This window comes from Lissotriton vulgaris, chromosome 7 (assembly GCF_964263255.1).
Source record: "Lissotriton vulgaris chromosome 7, aLisVul1.2, whole genome shotgun sequence".
In the NCBI taxonomy this organism is placed as follows: domain Eukaryota; kingdom Metazoa; phylum Chordata; class Amphibia; order Caudata; family Salamandridae; genus Lissotriton; species Lissotriton vulgaris.
In genome coordinates this window covers 1252013608-1252034423 of record NC_141695.1, presented here as the reverse complement: position 1 = coordinate 1252034423, position 20816 = coordinate 1252013608, and the positions used below count along the sequence as shown (strand labels likewise).

Sequence of the window (20816 nt, the reverse complement as noted above, 5' to 3'; positions counted from 1 at the left end):
CTAGGCCTCCGCCAGTCTCATACTACTCCTTTCTCCCAAGAGCTGAGCAAACCAGCACAATCCACATGGTGTGCAAATACTACACATCACAAGCAGTGCAGACACCACATAACACCAAGAGTGTGGACTTTCAAATTTCACCTCTACACTCTCTATGAACCTAATGGTCTTACCCGGATACCCCCAATGCGATGCTCTCCACCAAACTCTCGCCCATTCTTGAGCCAGCGAATGCCTGGGGTGGGATTGCCTGCAGATGGGCATCGGAACTTGACGGTGTTACCGGCAGGGACTGCGTACAGTTTCTTGTCCATGCGCTGCGGCTGGCTCCAAAAGGGCGCTGAAAGAGAAGAATCTTAAGTTTGTCTTGAGCCCCATATCAATGAAGCCGGATGCGGAAACATACATTGGCATACTCATTTTCCATGGAGGCTTTCCCCGCTACAACATTCACTGCCTCAACTCCTGTCCAAAACTGAAGCATCCTCTTTGCAACATTCACTATCCCTCCGACTGGCTTACCACTAACTTTCTCCACCCACCATTGCCTTAACATTAACATTCACTGTATTTCTCACTGTCCAAACCACAAGTAACTTGTCCAATATAGTCTCACTCTCATCTGCTCTTGTACATGAATCCCATCTAACAATCACCCTCTCACCCGCTAATCAACCCCAAAGTAATATTCGCCATCTCATTTGAATGCCCAGACTTCTCCCCACAAGCCTCATCCACTGTCAGAGCAGAACATCTCCCACTGCATGTCCCACAGACAGGGCTCACCCTCTTATGCCTCCACTGCTATGTAGTACAGTTTACATGGAGAGTGGTCAGGGCTACTTATGGGACAGGATCAGATCTTGTGGTGAGACTTAGCTCGGGTACTGGATGCCCCTCCCACCTTCCAGCTCCGCAAGCCCTGTACAGGCCCATCTCTGAAGTCAGGCACTGAATTCCACAGTCAAACCTGTCATTATCTTTTATGGCCCTTTTACCTGTGTCTGTGTAGGCTGTGCCTGTGTAAAGTTCAAACACTCACCCCGGTGAGAAGTAGAGTAAGGAGGTTCTTCTCCCAGATCGCCTGCAGAGTCCTCCCTTCCGTGATCCTCATCATCGTCATCCCCTGAGGCCAAAGAGTCTGCATAGAAAATACCACAGAAAATGCATTTAGTGGTTAGAGTGAGCACCTCTCTCCATGTCATTAAGAACGCTGTTTCCAATTTGGGACTTTTACAGCCCAAGACATTCTATGGGCGTTTTAGACTTGTTTTTTTGCTTCCACTGAACTAATTAGACTAACACACCTGAAAGTAATGATTCGGAGGTGAAAATGTCAAGACAGGAGACAGACTCCCTACTGACCTGTACTGAGTTGGCCAACCTCTTAGCGAGCCCTTAGAATCTGAACTCTGATACCAGCACTGCCTGTCTACACAGGATTCTTCACGACCCTTTTTTAGTTGACCAGTTCCAAGTGGCGTTTTTTGGATCCAATGGCTGGCATACGAGTTTATATACCTGAGACTCTGCCACACGGTAAACTGCGCCGTAGGGACCCAAAAACATTTCTGTGTGATATTTCACATAGATGGTGGGTAGAGAGCACACCAAAAGAAATACCAGCCATAATAGTGAATAACATCAACCTCCAACAGACAAGACAACAGTCTCTGGTATGTTAATGAATTCTTTAGACTTGGGTGAAAAGGTACTCAACAGCGCTGCAAGGCCATACTAATGGCACAACAATGCTGTACAGATCTCTGATAACATAAGCTAACATATTGACAACCCCTGATTGCTGTGTATTGAGTCCCACCTCAAGATTATCTCCCAGTAAACTCTAGACTCAGACTGCTCCCTACTAAACAGGCCCAGATTACCACCCAGGTTAGTCTGGCTCCAAATTTCCGTCCAGTAAACTTCTGCCCCCGGCTGCTGCCAGGCGATCCCTATCTAAATGTTCCTGGAGGTAAACTCTAGCCCTTTTTCTCACTCAATCACCTGAGTCTCCAGATTACTGCCATTTAAAACTCAGTCCATGTTTCCCTCTCAGAAAGCTTAGACCCAGTGCCAAATTTACCTTCTAGGCGGGCTAATACCTCAAAGCCTAACCAGATATGTTTTCGCCACTTTCTTACCTACGACAGAGATGGTGAAGTTGCGCAAGATGTGGCCTGTACCGGGAACGACGCACAAGTAGAGCCCCGAGTCCTCATAGGTCACATCAGCGATCTCCAGTATTGTGTCGGTGAGCCGAATTCGGCCCCCATGTTGCAGGCGGGTGCTCTCTTTGTACCAGTTTACAATGGCAGTTCGGTTGGTGTCACAGAAGAGCCGCAGAGCATTACCAGGGTCCAACAGGAAGTGTTCCTCTTCTTCAGGTACCAACTCTGCTCAAGTGAAAGACACGGAGTGACCTTTTAGTGAACATCGACCTTAATCGTGTGGGACATTCAGTGTGGCCAAAGCCTCTGGCCATGGCAAAGGAGAAGGCTAGGTAGGTTTTCAGAAATAGACAATCAGGAAAGGGATATTACTTCCATAATAGGAATATTGTTACAAATATTGACATTTTATACAGAACACATCACAAAAGCCACAGCACCATGGCATTTAACCAAAAGCTGTGATTATCACCAAGATCAAATGCATTTTCAGTGGTGCCCTTACATGGACATGTGCCTGACCTTCCAATAAACAGAGTAAGAGAAACCGTTGCTTCTCTGCAAACTTTAAAGAAGTATTGACAAACCCAACAGGTCTCGCCTATGAGAGAGCTATTAGCTTTATCAATGTTTTATTGTCCAGGCATGGACGACATCGGCTCAACAGCCTATGATTCTGGACTAATCACTTAATCTCCCCATACCCTAAAAAAAAGATGACGCAAACTGGTGTAATGTAACTGGTGTGCATGTAAAGCACTACAAACCTTCGGGCTGGGTCACGTTTGCCCATATAAAAATGCCCAAAAAAGAATAAATAGTACATCAATCTCAGCACGATCAGCAGACGGACCCTAATTAAGGTAAATAAATCTGTACTTGGTTCATTTGCCACAGAAAGTGACGCCTGGCACAAGCTGTCGAATTAGAAGGCAGCAAAAAAGAGTGATAATGATACCAACCAATTTGAAGTAATGGATGGGCTAAAAAACCCTTTTTAGAGGTTTTATAAAAGACACTATAGATTGCCAAGCGGCATCGGCAGCATATGCGCGCAGCAGCGGCCCGTGCAGGTAAGAGCGGTGGGGCCAGGTGGGTGGGGATTTCAACAGACGACAGGTGAAAATTAAGTATTTATTTCATTTTCCCTCGTCATCATCTGTCGAAATTGTTCTGCTTGTGAACCAGCTTAGCACAAAGACCCTCAGCATGATTTTACTCATATCGGAGACTTACCCTAGCTCTGGAGAGGGGCATTCTTTGCACAGTAACAGCAGCAACCAGATTTGATTTGGAATCCTTTTGATTTCGGACTAGTTTACTTACCTATTTTGCCCATTTACCCCAAAATGTACCCATTCTAAATAAAATGATCTGAAACCGCAACATAGATTGCTGTATGATTCTCAAAGGCACTGTACCTATAGACCTATTCATCTTAGTTTAAATGACTTGCATTTGCATGCTATCTACCCCTGGTGCCGTCTGTATATGCTCAGAAGAAATATAGCTTTATCTAAAAACTGCACTAGTTGGTATGGTGTTTGCATATTTCGTTTCCCACAAAGGTGACACAAGCCCCGAATGCTGTCTTGGATAGACAGTGCGCCCTTAGAACAAACTTGTATTGTTGCAACACTCCACGGTGCGGAGGCAAGTACCTAATGCTCACTCACTATGCTGTTTCTACGCTGTTTCAGAAATATAATCTACGCTAGACGTCTGTGTTACTGTTAGGATATCTAGTCTAGTGGTGTAGCAAGAAAACCACGAGCCCTGAGAAAAATCAAGAAAGTGTGACTTCTACTGAACAGACACTAGGGTGGCTGCAGGGCCAAGTTAAGTGACACAAATTTAGAACGGGTCCACAGCCAAATAAGTGACACAAAGTTAGAACAGGTCCATGGCCAAGTTATGTGACACAAAGTTAGAACAGGTCCACGGCGAAATAAGAGACACAAAGTTAGAACAGGTCCACAGCCAAATAAGAGACACAAAGTTAGAACAGTTCAGCGGCCAAGTTAAGGGACACAAAGAACAGGTTCACGGCAAATAGGAGACACAAAGTTAGAACAGGTCCACGGCCAGGTTAAGAGACACAAAGTTAGAACAGGTCCATGGCCAAGTTAAGTGACACTAAGTTAGAACAGGTCCACGGCCAAGTTAAGTGACACAAAGAACAGGTCCACGGCCAAATAAGAGACACAAAGTTAGAACAGGTCCACGGGCAAGTTAAGTGACACAAAATTGGAACAGGTCCACGGCCACAAACAGTTAGAACAGGTCCATGGCCAAATAAGAGACACAAAGTTAGAATAGGTCCACGGCCAAATAAGAGACACAAAGTTACAACAGGTCAGCGGCCAAGTTAAGTGACACAAAGAACAGGTCCACGGCCAAATAGAGACACAAAGTTAGAACAGGTCCACGGCCAAGTTAAGAGACACAAAGTTAGAACAGGCTCATGGCCAAGTTAAGTGACACAAAGTTAGAACAGGTCCACGGCCAAGTTAAGTGACACAAAGTTGGAACAGGTCCACGGCCAAATAAGAGACACAAAGGTAGAACAGGTCCACCGCCAAGTAAGAGACACAAAGTTAGAACAGGTCCACGGCCAAGTTCAGTGACACAAAGTTGGAACAGGTCCACGGCCAAATAAGAGACACAAAGGTAGAACAGGTCCACCGCCAAATAAGAGACACAAAGTTAGAACAGGTCCACCTCCAAATAAGAGACACAAAGTTAGAACAGGTCAGCGGCCAAGTTAAGTGACACAAAGAACAGGTCCAAGGCCAAATAGGAGACGCAAAGTTAGAACAGGTCCACGGCCAGGTTAAGAGACACAAAGTTAGAACACGTCCACGGCCAAGTTAAGTGACACAAAGTTAGAACAGGTCCACGGCCAAGTTAAGTGACACAGATTGAACAGGTCCACGGCCAAGTTAAGTGACACAAAGTTAGAACAGGTCCATGGCCAAGTTAAGTGACACAAAGTTAGAACAGGTCCACGGCCAAATAAGAGACACAAAATTGGAATAGCTCCACTGACAAGTTAAGTGGCACAAACTTAAGAGGGAGAAGTGTGGCTCAGCAGCCAGGTCGGCTGACTCCGGAGCTTAGGGCTCATGGTTCAATCCCCGGCTCCGGCGGCAGCTCAGCCTAGCACCATGTGACTCTGGCAATAGCTCGCTTAATCTTCCCGACAGCCCCCAGTGCCTCGAGACCCTGAGGGGTTATTAGTCCGCGCTATACAAATACCGGATTATTATTAAACTTAGAACAGGTCCACGGCCAAGTTAAGTGACACACAGTTACAACAGGTCCAGGCTTCAGAGGCTCACTACAGCAAAGAGGGGGCTGCAAGACTACAAAGGGTCGCAGATCAGAGACAAGCAGCACTTCAGGCACTAAGTGCTCCTGCACAGTATGTACAGCAGCAGTTACAGGAAGGACAGGCACAGAGATGAGTCTTAGTACAGAGAAACTGCCCTGAAGCAGGTACAGGCAAGACAATGGCTAAACACAGGCCTAGAGACCAGACCCTCAGTGCAGGGGAGTGACACTGCTGCAGGTACAGAACTAAAGGTAAGAGAAATAAACCTTCCCCCTGCGCCTCTGCCCCCATCACCTGGATAAGCATTTGTTGGTGACACACTACTCCTTCTTCAGACCAAGACCCAGACAGCGAACCATGCAGAGAATGAGTGTTCACATGTGTGATTGGTTTATGCTCTTTTTAATCTCATATATTTGTAGGGTGGGTATAATCCCAAAATGCTGTGTTGAACGCATATGACCATAGGCTGTTCTTTGTTTTGTACACGGCTTCAAATAAAGAAGAAAAGACTATCAGAACTGAGTTCTCAACTTCTTATATTCATACGACGTTCAACACAACATTTTGGGATTATACCCACCCTACAAATATATGAGATTAAAAAGAGCACAAGCCAATCACACATGTGAATACTTACTTTGGAACAGGTGGCTTCTGGGTGAAACCACCGTTTTGGTATGTGCCACAGCTCAAATTGGGTCCTGACAAATATTGTGTGTGAATCCTGGTAACACCCACCAGCTACAAAGAACATGCAGAGGATGAAACTGACGGAGAGAGCGCAAGAGGGACATACAGAGGAAGAAAAACAAAGTCAGAGACAAAAAAAGAAAGACGGGAAGAGACATGCAGACACAGAAGAAAATTAAAGAGAAGGATAGAGGCTGAGGCCTACACACGGCGGATAGAGATGGAAAGAAAGGATAGGAGAGAGGATGGAGAGGCTGGGATAATAATCTAGATAACCACACGAAGAATAACGGAGAGAGAGAAATAGTGAGTTGAAAAGTTAAAGACACGTTTATTCCATGTATTTAGATTGTCGATAAATTCATCCAGTGGTCTGGGATGGAGGAACTCACAACAGCGTGCACCAAGAAGGATATAACACCTCCCAAACTAGACAACAGGCAGCATCTGCCAGGCCTTGGTCAAGGACACGTGAGGTAAGGCTGGGGTGTGCACATTTCGCATGATTTGTGAGGGGTGACACGGTACACATTGGAGGGGTTGAGGTCTTATGTATATGTAAGGGGCGACTGAGGGAGTGATGGCAGCTTCCCATTGGGTTAGAACGAAACAAGACACATAACGAGCGACTTGTGACGCAGTAAGTGCTTGGGGTGGGAGACAGGCTAATTAAGGTTTGCATTCTCTTCTCCCCACCCAGAGCCCTGCGTTCCCACTGAAAAGACAGTGTGAGCCACTCACTCTCTTCCCTTGCCCATTCCGCCTGCAGATGGACAACCTTTGAACTTTGCCCCCCTTTCAGAGAGTGAACCCATTCAGCAGGGGGCGCAGGATTGAGAAGTCACACAGAAAGGCCCGTGACAGCCTGACAGATGCTGGAATGAACCTGTCACAGGCTGGTGACCTCCCCGTGACAGGTCTACGAGGTTCCACCATTGTTTGAACTCACGCTTAAGGCCCGCCATCTTAACCGAAGTTGGGGGGCATCTAACCCCCAGTTTCTGCGCTATTTCTCCTGGCCCCACCAACTCCTCCGCCTTCTTCCTATTACTAGCCCGCTCGCCCCTCACTCCTCGTGCCTCTGCCCCGTTCTACTCTCTTCTGTGAGTTCTTTGAGTCCGTCTTCTACTTTCAAACCCCATCTTTTCCGTGTGACCTACGTATGTGGATCGAAGGGTCAGAAGACTAGTCTCAGGGAGTCTGACACGTGACCTCTTCAGCCCCACGCGCGTGCAGCCTCACCGTGGCACCAGTCTTTAAACTGAGCGACTATAACCTAGCCATATCGGCATTTCCGAGGCAGCCGACCGGCGTATGACTGACTCTGCACCATCCTGACTGGCGTTCACATCTGGGACAGGCAAGTAAAAAATAATTGGTATTTGTAAAGCGCGAACTAATCACCCGTAATGGTCTCAATGCGCTGGGGGCCGTTGGGGAGATTAAGTGAGCTATTGGCCAGAGTCACGTGATGCTGAGCTGAACTGCCTCTGGCGCTGGTGATCTAACAGTGATCCCCGCGCACCGGAGTCAGCCTCTCTGGCCGCTGCGCCACACCTATGCCCACTCCACCAGTCTCTAGCGGACTTTCAGAAGCCCAGGCACGGCAAACTCGCTCCCGTGAGGGCAAGGACTAGGCGGGTGGCTATGTGCCAGGGGGGAGTAACAGGCCCACCGGAGTATCCCAAACTTCTAGCCTGCAGCTGCCCATTCTAACCTTGTCCTTATGCCCTCCTCTGTCCCTTAACTTGACTTCTGCCTGACCCCACAACCCCCTAGGGCGCCATTCTTGCTGTTGACTTTGCTCCCTGTGGGGGGTATGGGCGAGGAGGAGGGTATGGGAGGGGTACTTTATGCCCAGCTATTTAAGTGCGGGGACCACGCCTCCGTGTGCGGCTCCCAGTCCTATATTAGTGGACTGCAACTCCCCGGGGGTCTGATAAACCAAAGCAAAGCAGCTGGGCTAAGTGTGGGGGTGCCATGTGGCCGACCCCACAGCTCCTCAAAACGTCTAGGGTGAAGGAAGCCGGGAAGGTCCTTAACAAACCCGCTCATTGCCCCTCCCAGCCTCCAGCAGTGAGGGAATGAGAAATGCCATTCAACAAGCACCCCCTCCCGCTAACAAACTCACCAACAACCCCCCAACCATGTGTTGGAGGCAAGAAGGGCCCTGTGTGCGGAGATCTCGAGTTTGTCCCTCGGCAGGTGGGAGTAGCTACTCCGACCCTGTGCTGTCCCGAAGTGATTCTGGGACGATACTGTGAAAGCACGGGATGTCACTAGGCAGCACTGGGGTGTCACAATGCAGCCAGGTGACGTCTGTATGAGGTCTCTCTGTGTTGCTATGGGGACGAAGAATTATGTTTTAATACCTTGGGATGTCACAATACATTCAGAAGTCCTAAGATGTTACCAGGCAGGTCTGGGATGTCACAATGTGGCCAACGGACGTCAGATCTGGGATTTCCCTAAGAGGCCCTAAATGGTGCTAATATGAGGTTCTTTGGTACAGTTTCCACCATAATTCTTGATCACTCCCACCGCACCTTTCTAGATGATTTCTACATCTGGTTGATCATATGAACATGCTTTCAACCCACTAGATAATACAGAATAACCGGCTAAATCTTCCAGCTCCTTTGCCTTCTCATTGTAGAGCCCCCTCTATAATTCCATGGGGCATAGGGTGAGATGTTAGCCATGAAGTTAAACATTCTAGTCTCATTTAACTACAAGTCAACCATGCGCCTGCAGACTACAACAAGTTCACGTATAAAAGGAATCTTAAAAGACAGTCTTCAAGCAATCCTATCTTATCCGATACCACCAAAAGCTCACCAGACTCTGGACTCCTTTAAAAAAAATCTGCAGCATCACTTGTCACCTATTCTCCTGGAAAACACTGAAAGCGTGCCTATTTCCACAACCCAAACGCTAAAAAACCTACATTGTTATTCTCAGAACATATTAGGCTTACATAAACTACCAGGCAGGAAGTGACTGATTATTCTTGACCAGGAGGGTACAGAACTCTTATGATTTATAGCATGCAACACAAGAAACATGTCTGTTTTGCCATTAAAACCCATGCTGGCTGCCTTAAGAGGTGAGGTGTCCAGGGCCCTCAACACTTTCCAGGTTGTGAAATCTGCCTGGTGCCAGTACAAAAGACTATGTGATCAACACTTTCCTCATGCAAAAGGACAGGAAATAAGCCAAGTGGGTATATTGTAACATTTTATTGCAGTTTAATCTCCCAATCATACATTTCTGCACTCAGTACTAGCAATACAACAATGTACACTCGACACACCAATACTACACCCTCGTACAGCCATTGCAACGTCAAGAAGGTGTAGTGTAAGTGGGACCTGCCTATTCCCATCACACACTGATGCAACGCACAGACATACAGGAGCATGTCTCTCCAACATTCAATCAGTTTGCCTCAACAGATCCAAGCAATCGGCAAGAAATAAGGCACACCACTGGGCCTGGGCCTGGGCCTCAACAGCTATTGCAGAAAATGCGGCTGACCACACAAGATAAACATCACACCAAAAGAAATATAGATGGCAACGTGTTGCTCTGCAACAGCGTTTAGCACACAGAATACCAACGAATCCATGGAGGTCTTGATCCACAAACCACTGCGCATAAAAAGACAGCTTTTTGGGCACACTACCCAGTAGCAGGAGACGAGCAACTAACCACAACAGCAAATATCCATAAGTACGTTCTTATGAAATCCTAGAGATATGTGGGAATGCAGTTACTTGATAATCCACACTACTACAGGCCATACCAATGGCAGACATATGCGACACACAAATAATGGTAATGTGGCATGTTGCTTCATTCCAGGTCGTGAAACAAGTGGTCCCTCATCCAATTGCTTACAGTACCCACTATCAATACCTGTCAATACATCAGTCATGTGTGGAAGACTGACTTCCTTCATTGGGATCCCTCTAGTGAGGCCCACCCTCCTTTCATGAACTCAAGGATGGTGTCCTGCGCATCTTCACCACTGAAGACCCCATCTTGCCATCAAGATATTGCTTTATCATTCAATTCTTGTTCCCTTTCTTACCACCAGTTACTCTCAATGCTCCCCTGGTATGGTATGTATGTTACATTCGATGCTTTACACCCTCGTCAGCATCCCCTGGATAAGCAAACCTAAGAACACATAAGACCACTGTGCACAAAAGTGCTCCGAATGCTGGCCCAGGATACCCGTGTCAAGAGGGCCACTCCCTTGCACCCCCTTGTCCCAGTGCCACCTAATACTCCATAAACCCCCAAAGATCCATGCATGCCCCTTGCCCTGTAAGTAACACACTTCAACCAGATACGACTCGTTGTGCACCCACTCTTACATTCCTCCACTTTCCTGCCCTCGGATAGAATCCTGGCAGAGAAGAGGGCAGAAGGCACAAAGAGTACACAGAGAACCAGGAGCACAGGTCTCGTCATCCTCTACATCCGTCAGCCCCCTCCATCCCTGCGTTACAGAAGCCAGGGTACCCGGCTTCCTGGACTCCCCCTAGTTCGCTGCATCCAATGCCCCCTCTTCGCTGTGTTACAGAAGCCAAGGTACCCGGCTTCCGAGACTACCCCCTAGCTCGCTGCATCCAATGCCCCCTCTCTTGGCTGTGCTGCCTTCCCATTCACCTGCGCCTTAGAGACCTGTCCTGTGTACAGACAGGACACTGGTCTACACAGGCCTGGGTACAGAGGACTAACCCTCCCGGCCCCTCACTACCTCGCCCATCCTTGTATGACCCTCAGCCTTCACCCGCTCTCTTGCCTTCGGATGTTGTCCCATACAGGTGAATGCAGGCAGGACAAGGAGTGCACCCGGAAGCCTTGGCACAGTCATCTTGGCCAGGCGCTCTGAAGCCCCCATCTCTCCTCCATTGATCTTACCTTGGTCTGCTTGCCTTCCCTCGGGTAGGGTCCTGGCACAGGAGAGTGCAGAGAAGGCCAGGAGCCCACAGAGCAGCAGGGGCAGAGGCCTCGTCCTGCTCCACCGGATGCCCCTAGAAGCCGTCAGCGCCCCCATCTCTAGGTCACTGGGGAGAGAAGGAGAGGAGGGTGATGAAGATTATTTTGTGGGGGAGGGGGTTTAACTTTTAGTTTGTAAAGGGAATCGGAAGAGAAGCGCTACTCTTTTTTTTCTAATGCATTCTTCCCAAAAAGTCACAGATACTCTACTAACCATATCATTCCAAAATCAAAAGTACAGAACGAAAAGCAGCCTAAAAGTCTAAAAGCGAGTTTTCATTGTATAGGGAGAAAAAAAATTGTTTGAAACCTAACCATCACACATATAGAACTTAGCAGTAAAACGTTTTCCTTTGGTTAGGAGTGTTAGGGGACACGAACTCTTTTTCGTGTCACCCGCCTCCCCTTCTGCCAAAACCTTAGTCCGATAACATTCTCACCCGATATGGACTCCATTCTCTTCCTATCAGTCTCGGGGTCCGATTGTTACACAATCAGTGACAAAGCTGCGTGTGGAGATTGTACAAACAGGGACCACCCAAAATGCCTTCTGTGTACCTGACACACCCCTTCTCGGATACCTACGGCCCCTCTCACAACCAGCCACTGGAGGTTCAGCTGTGCCACTCGCCCTAGAGTCCCCCATTAGTCATAGCTGCACTCCCATGCCAAATGTCCTCAAAACGCCTGGCTTCCCTTCCTCCTCAGATCATCCACTTTATACTCCAATGTTGCTCTCTGTCCCAGAATCTACACCTCCCCCACAAGACGTGTATTTGTAAAGCCTTTGCACGTGTATCTCGGCGCTGAATGACAGATGTTTATTATTACCCAACTCAATGGTACCCATTTTATCGATCTCAGAAGGATGAAAGGCTGAGTGGACCCGCCGGGATTTTTTTTATCACAATTAAAAAAAAAAAATGATCAAAAGTCCATAGGCATTAAGTAACTTTCACAAATCAGTCCAAAAACGGAAAAAACATTATGTTCATGAATAAGATATGCAATAAAATAAAAGATGGAGAAAAGGAAAAGAAAAAAGATCTCGAAGAGCAGGATTTCAACCTGCGACCAAAGGCCCCTAGAGTGGGCGCATAAATGCACCAAGCCACCAGACCCGCATACCCTGGCCCCTGCTCTCCTGCCCTGGGGCCTACAAGCCTCTGTCCACCAAGGTTCTTACTCACCCCCCTCCCGGGCTCTTTTCCTTCAGATCCACAGAGGGAGACAGACCCCTCTGCCTTCCCAGATACCTGCTGCAGGACTCCAGGCAACACACATGCATCAACCCCCACGGCACACAAAGGCAGAGCCTGCAGCCAGGCCCTGGTTACAGATTGACAGCATTCCTGGGAAGCCAGCTGAGCCCGGGCTCCGGCGGGAGTCCTGCTGCAGTGATCTGGCGCAGAGGGGCCTGGCACGGGCGGGCAGGCCCTGATCACAGACACATCAGCTATCAGAAGCCGCCTTGGTCTCGGCTCCGGGGAGATATGTGTGCAGGCAGAGGGCTGCTGCGGGGCGCAGACGGGGCCAGTAGAAGTCCCTGTGGTGACAGGCTCTGTAGATCTGGGCAAACGACACTCCCACGAGCTGAAATGCCTTGATGTGAAAGGGTTTTCTCTGAACCATGTGCCCATGAGATGAGAGGTAGTTACTGGTCACCCGATGAAACACCACTGAGCCGTCCTGCCCCAGGGGTGTCACACAGTTTTAGGAGACGGGCTCTGTAACCCTGAATCGAGCAGTCCTAGAGGACAGAATCGAACTGCACACCAAAATAAGCCCTGGCAGAAACCACCAGACAGACCAGCCCCACCGCAATAGACCCCGACTAGAGTGCCGCCACTTACCCCGTCTCCCTGGCCATGCCCCCTTTCGGTAACCTGGAGCCAGGCAGAGCCATGCCGTCGAGAGGACAGACTCTGTACCCCTAGCTGCTGCCAAGGAAATGACATACCTGTGATTACACAATCTTTGTTTTCACTACGATTGATTATAAACTCGGGTAATGTTTGTTTGTGACCTCTGATAATTGAGTTCTGCCATTAAAAAAACACGAGGGGCATTCAGTCCACGTGGGGAGGTGGGGCAGGGTCACTTTTTTGGGACAATGATTCCTTGGGAGTTTTTCGGCTGCTTAGGCAGCAGGATATGGTACAGGTGGGAGAGTAGAGAATGGAGGGCATCGAATGCTGATAATGTTAGAACTCCCGGTAGCGCCTAGAATTGGCCTGGTCTGCCCGTTATTGTAGCGCACCATATCATATATGGAGCTTTTGCCCATGACCCTTGCGGTCCCAGGAATTCGGGCGGGGCGTTCTAGCCCAGTGCGTCCTGCTTTGGACGGTTGCACTGAACCCTAAGAAGGGCTAGTAGGGGTGGAGCTCACCAGCTAACTAAACTTGAGGGGGGTCTCCTGCACACTACACGCCTCCCCACCCCCATTCCAGACTCACTCGGGAGCTTTCAGGCCAGGATACTGAGCTGAGGGCCCACCCCCTGAGCTCGCCCCCCCCCCCCTCACGCAGGAGCTCTCAGGCCAGAGTACTGTCCTAAGCGCCCCCCCCCCCCCCGCACCGCCTATGTAAGGCCACTGTTTTGAACACAAATCTTTATAAGGAATTAGAATTATCAGTATTTCGGGCAGCTTGGCTTGGAATCTTGAATCCTGTGTGAGCTGTCAATGTTGACACGCCATTTAATATGTGTGATTTCTGTACACAATTTTCAATTTGACTCTTATCAAGTATGACCTAATGGACATGGCAGTTATTTAGGGGTCACCAGGGGTCGCAGCTGCGACCCTTGGCTTGTCCCTAGACCCCAAGCGCTACCGTTGCATCATTGGCCCAGAGGTGGCAAAATCAGTGCCCGGAACAAATAGGCAGCTTGTCCTTGCGGGCACTGGTTGGGGCTCCACTTTCCTTATTTTCTGTTACTTTTTTTATTACATTAATAGTGAACAATGCTACAATTTCTCTATTAGTGTATTCAATAATGAGTATGATTTGCTGGAATATCACCGCCCCTGGCGGCTGAGTTAAGTAAAAAAAATGTTTAAATGTATGTTGCGTGCATGTTTGTGGGTGAGAGTGTGTTTATGTGAAATTTGATGAAAGTGTGTGTATGTAAGTATCTCTGTGTAAGTAAAAGTAACGGTCAAATGGCGTGAGATGTCACTTCGGCTTCCCCTGGCATTTAGGTGCCAATGTATATCGAAATGTTCTGAAATCTCGATGGGGGGCATGGGGAGGGCGCCACATTCACTATCTATTCACCATGTGCCTTTATCTCTCTCTTGCATGGTCGTTTTCACCCCTTCCTTCTCCCTGTGCTGTCGTTGTCCATCTTTCACTTCCTCTTCTTTCCCCATTTCTGCCATTCTCACTCTTATTCTGGGTGAAAGTCTGGTGTAGAAAAATAAGTCCCAGTACCTGCAACCACCGGCTCAAATTAAACACTGCCCACGCCACCTTCAAAGCCGGCTGCATCATCCTTCCAAGTTCCAACCATCACTACCATCAACCCGCACAGCTGGCTGACTAACTCACCACGTCAGAAGGATATTTGGCACACATGCAGCCAGGTCACCGGCAGACTGCAAAGAAGCAAGTGCAAGAAAGGCAAAAGCAGTGTGCCGCAGGCCGCCTCCACCTGTGCACCCAGGCTCTGGAACAACATCCCAGTATTCACCAGGACTGCCCCACCCCTACTCTAATGTAGGAAACAGCTGAAGACGCACTTCTTTCACCTCTTTAAGGAACTCTACCCTCAAAAGTCTCTCTCACACACACAAACACTCTCTCTCACTCTACTACTCTCTGCTGCCTTGGATTAGGCTCATGCTATACACATACCACATCCATACATATAGGTCCACACTGCCCCACAACAAGTGCAAGACAGGGAAAACCAGTGTACTGCAGGCCTTCTCCGCCTGTGCACCCAAGATCTGGAGCAACATCCCTGTATCCATCAAAACACGCCTCTGTGATTGTACATCTGGCCTGTACAGCGCTCCGCTGCCTTGGAGTAGGCCCAGGGTATACAGATACCATATACATACATATATAGGCCTACGCCTACCGCACTGCCCAGCAGTGTTGCCTTCTCACATTGCAGGTCTCTCACCTGCCCCACCGCTGCTTTCCCTGCTCCAGAGCCCACACCTGTCCGCCCTGCACCCCTAAGTGCTATCTAAACACACACTGCACGCGGGACCTGCTGGTTAGGGACGGGGTGCGGGCGGATCACCTCCATACCATTCAAACCGTGGCCTCTTCTCACTAGTCCGCCGCTTATTCAAACCCTATAATGAGCAAGCAGCGTTCTTCAGACAAGTGAAAGATGTCCTCAGAGTGCGTAGCCAGCGTCACTAGCCCTAGTGCAAGGGCGAAAATTGGCCCTCTGACTGCTGTTTGAATGGGGGTGGGTGGAAGTACAGCAACAATCAGACTAAGATGACCCCTTCAGGCCTTTAGGCGCCGGTGCCACTGCACCTGCTGCACCAATGGAAGCGACGTCCCTGGGTGTTAAACAACAACATAGAAGAAACAGACACTCATAGCATGGCGCAGAAATCTACAGAACATAACCACGGGATTATACAACAAAGCTCGAAAAACCATAAACAGCTTATAATTAAAAAGAGCAGGACTATACAGAAAAGCGAGCATGGTTCCACATTAAACCGCGAAATTATATTTAAGAGCAGGCGACACTGTATATTAGAGCACAGAATTGAACGCGTATTCCAAAGAAAACAATCTGAATTCAATTCGAAGTGTGCACTGTAATGAGGCGCACAGATTCCGCCCACCAGTTTGCCCAAGCACACACATGTACCAACACACACTTCACGATTATGTCTAAGTTTTATACCTCACAGTATATCCCAAGCAAAATCGCGTGCTTTACATTTCCCTGTTTCTCCAAATATAGCCATTACACAAACAACTGAAATGCGAGACATTTCCATTAACGACACATGGGTCAAAAGCATCTTTGTACCTCGCTCCCTGGCGGGACAGAGGTGTGCAGTGTTACTCCCACCACGGGCAAACAAGGGACGCTCTGTGCGCCCCCTCTACCAACAGCAACACTTTCTCCAGTCCTGGCAGCCCTCCCCTCTGGTGGGGGGATTGAATTTCCTTGCAGCGAAACCTTAAAGTGGACACAGTGCGGCATGCAACAGCCAGGGCCTTGGCCCTGAATGTCAAGTTAAAACGTGATAACAAGTCGTGAACAGACCTTTCATAAAAATAAATCAAGAACATGAAATAATATCAAACACCAGACTCCGAGCCAGGGGGAGACAAGGTCAAACTCTGGCCTGCCCTGTTTGTTTGATCTGTACTCCCCCCCCCCCCCCCCATCTGCTGCGGCCTGTTTCTCTGTTCTAGGAATGCTTGCCTGCTCTGGTCTCTGTCTTCTGCGTGTTTATCTGTTCTCTGTGCCCGTCCCGGTCTGTTTTATGTGCAATTTATCTGCAGTGGGTCAGGTATGCAGTTCTCTTTTTTGGGGGTCCTATTATGTGTCCATCTCTCTGCTCTGTGTCCTTGTCTCTTGTTATCTGCCGGCCTGAGGAGGGGGAGGGGGGGGGGCTTGCATGTCTACTCTGCGCCCTTTTCTCTATCTTCTCTGTCACTTTGCGCGATATGTTAGTCTTTTCTGGTCAATGTTTCTGTTCTGTACATGATTGTAGGTTTTCTGGTTTGTTAGTGTTATAGACACATCTCCCTCTCATGCGCCTGGCTAGGGTCTGTTTCTGTGTTCTCTCTTTGGGTTTAGTTTCACTGTTAGGTGTTATTTTCTCCGTTGTTCTGCTCTCTCTGTTGGGTATGCTTCACTTGTGTAGGCTGCTTCACTAGTCTGTCAGTTCCTATATTCTTTCTGTATATATATATATATATATATATATATATATATATATATATATATATGTACACATATATACTTCTGTGTTTTGCTCTGCCTCGAGTGTCTCTCTACCCTGTGCTTCACAGGCTCAGTTCAGTCCATGCACCTAAAGGAGCAGTGCGCGTCTCGAGCCTCATCCCAGCCCCTACTTTTACCTCCAGTCGTATATCCCCACCCAGCAACTAGCCCCACCTACCTGTCCCTGACCCCCCCCCCCCCCATCACAGCATCGCCACCAGCCCTCTCTATGATATCTCTCCGTTATCTCACCTCTCCAAGGGGGCTCCTCTGGTGTTGGACGAGGGGCCCTCCACACCCTAGAATCCAGGGACCTCGGGTGGAAAACTCAATGTCCCAACAAAAAGCAGCCTCCTGCGGGTTTTGGGCGCGCTCAAGCCCCCCAGTCCATCCAAGCGGAGGGTCCCTCGTGCGCGCGCGTTTCTGGTGGGGCTCCTCGATACTGGAGGGGGCGCTAGGGGCGGGGAGCCTGTCCGGTACCCCCTGCACACCCTGGGCTCCTCTCAATCCTCGGGGCGAGTGTCCCGGCGGTAAATCCGCAGGGGTGGATGCCCGCGCACTCCTTCAGGGTATGAGAAGAGGTCGCCCCCGGGGGCGAGAGGTGCGCTCCTGCCGCTCTCCAGTCCTCAGGCGCTGATGCCAGCGGCCGGTCCGGTGCCCCCAGTGCGGCTCGTGTCCCTTCGTGCTCTTGTGCCCGCCCTCGCTCTCCTCGTGGGTGCGTGCCCGGCCCCGCGCGCTCCTCCGGGGCGAGACAAGTTACTCTTCACACGGTCCTCGGGGTGAGACAAGTTACTCTTCACACGGTCCTCCGGTGAGCCGCTGCCCTGTCTTGCGTCTCGAGGTTTCTCTCCGAACACTCCTGAGGGATCTCCCGGGTCACACCCCCCGAGGTCCCTCCCCCCTCCAGCCTTCTGTCCATGCGCCTCACCAACAATAGAGCCGCGGAGAGGGGGGAGGCAATGACCCTCCCTCCCGACACCTCCCCCAGCCCTTAATCCTCTCGGCCCTGCATAATCCCCATCCCTGCACCGGGTCCCCTCACACTCCCTGCACCGGGTGCCCTCACACACCCCGAGCCTCGCAGCGCGGGGAACCTTTATCTCTTCAGCACTAGTGCTACTGGCATCCCCGCCAAGGAGGAACGATGTATTTACAGATTTCTGTATGTATTTGTCAGTTTATGCTAATGGGGGTAGGAGGGACAGCTTGTGCTACACAACAAGGGATGGAATATAAACCGGTGTCGGGGGCTCCTAAGCAAGGGGGGCGCACATACATAAAGGGACGGCTGTTCCTGTCAAGTATCCCATCGATTCCACTGGGTCTTACTATATCTCTAGAAATATTCATTCACACGTGTCTGTTGCCTGAAAGGAGTTTTCACACATTTACTGCCCGTCCGATGGGAATATTCTTTCACATCACAATACATGCCAATAGACCCGATTCCGGCGGGAGACTACCGATTTTCAAGCCAAAAGTGGCTTTATTTGAGCGGGCTCCCGCCTGAAATTGCATTTTCTATAATAGAAGTCAATGGCCAATTTTCCTTCTCCCGATTTTTTTATTGTGAATTTCCCATGTCCCTGTCCTAAAATGTTGGTATGTATGCATCACCCTCCGACCTACATTCATTTACGTATAACCCGAGGTGGAGAATTGCCCCTGTCCTATCTGCTTCTACTGCGTAGAATACTTCCTTATTTACACGACCCTTACACCCTCCTTCCCTCACAAATCTCTCTCCTCCACTGGTTTTATAACCCCAGGGCACGCACTGTATAAAGTTAGGAACTGGAAACAGTGCTCTACATATGTGTGGCCCAAAACGTGGACACAATATGTACCCCTTAACAGGACACATGACTCACATGAGCCCTGGAGAACTGGACACCGTCGTCCAGTGTTAACCTCCACACATGTCCAACCGAGGCCCAGCCAGTAACATGCAATCAGAAACTGAACCTCATTTTCTGGGGGAGGAGGGGGGGCTCTCCCCGCGAGCACGCGGGTCAGTGAGCTCCATGTCCCGAAAACAGGGCCCCAGCGGCCTGATTGTGTTTGTAGACTCTTGGTCGGGGATCTTGGGGTGGACTTGGAGCCAGGCCTGCCTCCCCTCCCAACCACCTGCTGAGCACCAGCCATTGAGACTCGTGATTAAATCCTCCGAGCACAAAACTTTTGCTCAAACAAAGTCCACATTCCTCCCCCTCCTTTGTGCTGCCGGGTCACGTGACCGCAGCCCTCGCCCTCTGCATCTCAATGGCTCCATTAAGGGCTGCCCTCATCAGCCCCAGCGCCTTACCTGCTCCTGCAGCCCGGTGGCGAGCTGCTCATTACTGGACTCCATTGTCCGCGCAGATAAGGCCGGCCAGGGCGGGGCCTCCTGGGCAGGGGGGGGGCTCTGTGATTACAGCTAATGGGCCCAGAGGAGTGGTCACTCCCCAGATCAAGGGCGCCTCTTTAATCGGACCCCCAGGGGGGCTCGGCCAGATAGAAACATCTCCGGGTTCAGAGCAGCGTAGAGTTAAACGAGGCATCCTTCGGAAATGTAGATAATAATTCCCATGGACAGATGAGTACTTTCTGGAAGGAGAGAACAACTCAACCGAGACATGAATCTTTTATTCCCTGGCACGAATAACTGCCAGAGGTGAGCATGTTATTGTCTGACTAGAACAGCACCGAGAAATCAGTATGCTCGTCCCTCAGAATACATTTAAGAAACGCGCGTGCTATTCTGTGATTGAAAGAACTTTTTTTTTCCTGATAGGAATATCCAGCGAGCAGGCAGCATTTTATTCTCTGACAGGAATAAATCTACTCAGAAACGCGTCCTCTCTTCGTGGTGAGCGAGAACCTGCAAGTGACATTTTTTCTTGAAGACAAATAACTCTTTCAGAGACGCGCATATCTTTTCATCTTCACGATGATTTACTTAAAAACTTCAAAACTAACTTGGGAAGAGTACGCGCACCAGCGCCGGAACTTTTTCTGTCATTGTATTGATCTGGTGGGCTGGCTCCTATTCAACTGTTGCATGCTAAAAAAAACTGTTGCATGCTAAAAAAAAACACTCATAGTCATACCAATTCAAAGAACTTAAAGCACATTAAAATTATTCATGACTTCACGCATTCGCACTTTAGAAAAGGAGTCAAACTAACAATTAGGGCTCTCTAAGAAGCGATCTTAGTTAGACCACTCGCATGTTTTGTAGCTGAACTGAATTGGGAAGGGACCGTAGCATTTTAAAAATGTTAGCTGGAATATTTATTTCACTTTTTTAACTATAACCCCTTGCAAGCTGATGACGGCCCCCTTTAACCCCTTGCAAGCTGATGACGGCCCCCGTCTGTCATGCACTACGGCGCTCGTGTGCTGATGACGGCTGGGGGCTGTCATAAACCTGCCCACTTGCGATTTTGCCGCACAGGGGCAGAATCGCGGCTGCATGCAAGGGGTTAGGAACACGCTTACCCGTTTAACAGAGCGCGTACAAGTTTTATAGTATGCTGTTTTATATCATGTAATGGTTTTTAATTAACTGAATCATGAATAATAAATAAGTGACACAAATGATTTACTTTAAGAGGAGACAGGTCTTTTGTCCTGTGCTGGAATACTGAATATGTATGTAGTGAGTTTTCTAAATCTTGCACCAGAGT

At 49.2% G+C, this 20816-nt stretch overlaps 1 protein-coding gene across 5 annotated transcripts in view; it reads right to left on the bottom strand.

The window, feature by feature from the left end:
* The window catches only part of FGFR4 (fibroblast growth factor receptor 4), a 39562-nt gene extending 21534 nt beyond the window's left edge, over nucleotides 1-18028 (bottom strand). Inside the window, exons 1-5 of one of the 5 annotated variants that reach the window (XM_086931775.1) lie at nucleotides 17401-18028; nucleotides 11131-11276; nucleotides 2145-2396; nucleotides 1043-1141; nucleotides 174-340 (exon numbers count right to left, since the gene is read on the bottom strand). In XM_086931775.1, coding sequence (XP_086787901.1) covers nucleotides 174-340; nucleotides 1043-1141; nucleotides 2145-2396; nucleotides 11131-11266 — 654 coding nt within the window. In that variant the 5' untranslated portion in view covers nucleotides 11267-11276; nucleotides 17401-18028. Of the gene's footprint in view, nucleotides 1-173; nucleotides 341-1042; nucleotides 1142-2144; nucleotides 2397-11130; nucleotides 11277-11648; nucleotides 11669-12398; nucleotides 12821-17400 lie in introns of those variants that run through there. The other 4 variants (XM_086931777.1, XM_086931773.1, XM_086931774.1 and 1 more) reach the window with 4 other exon arrangements.
* Nucleotides 18029-20816: the final 2788 nt, after the last annotated feature.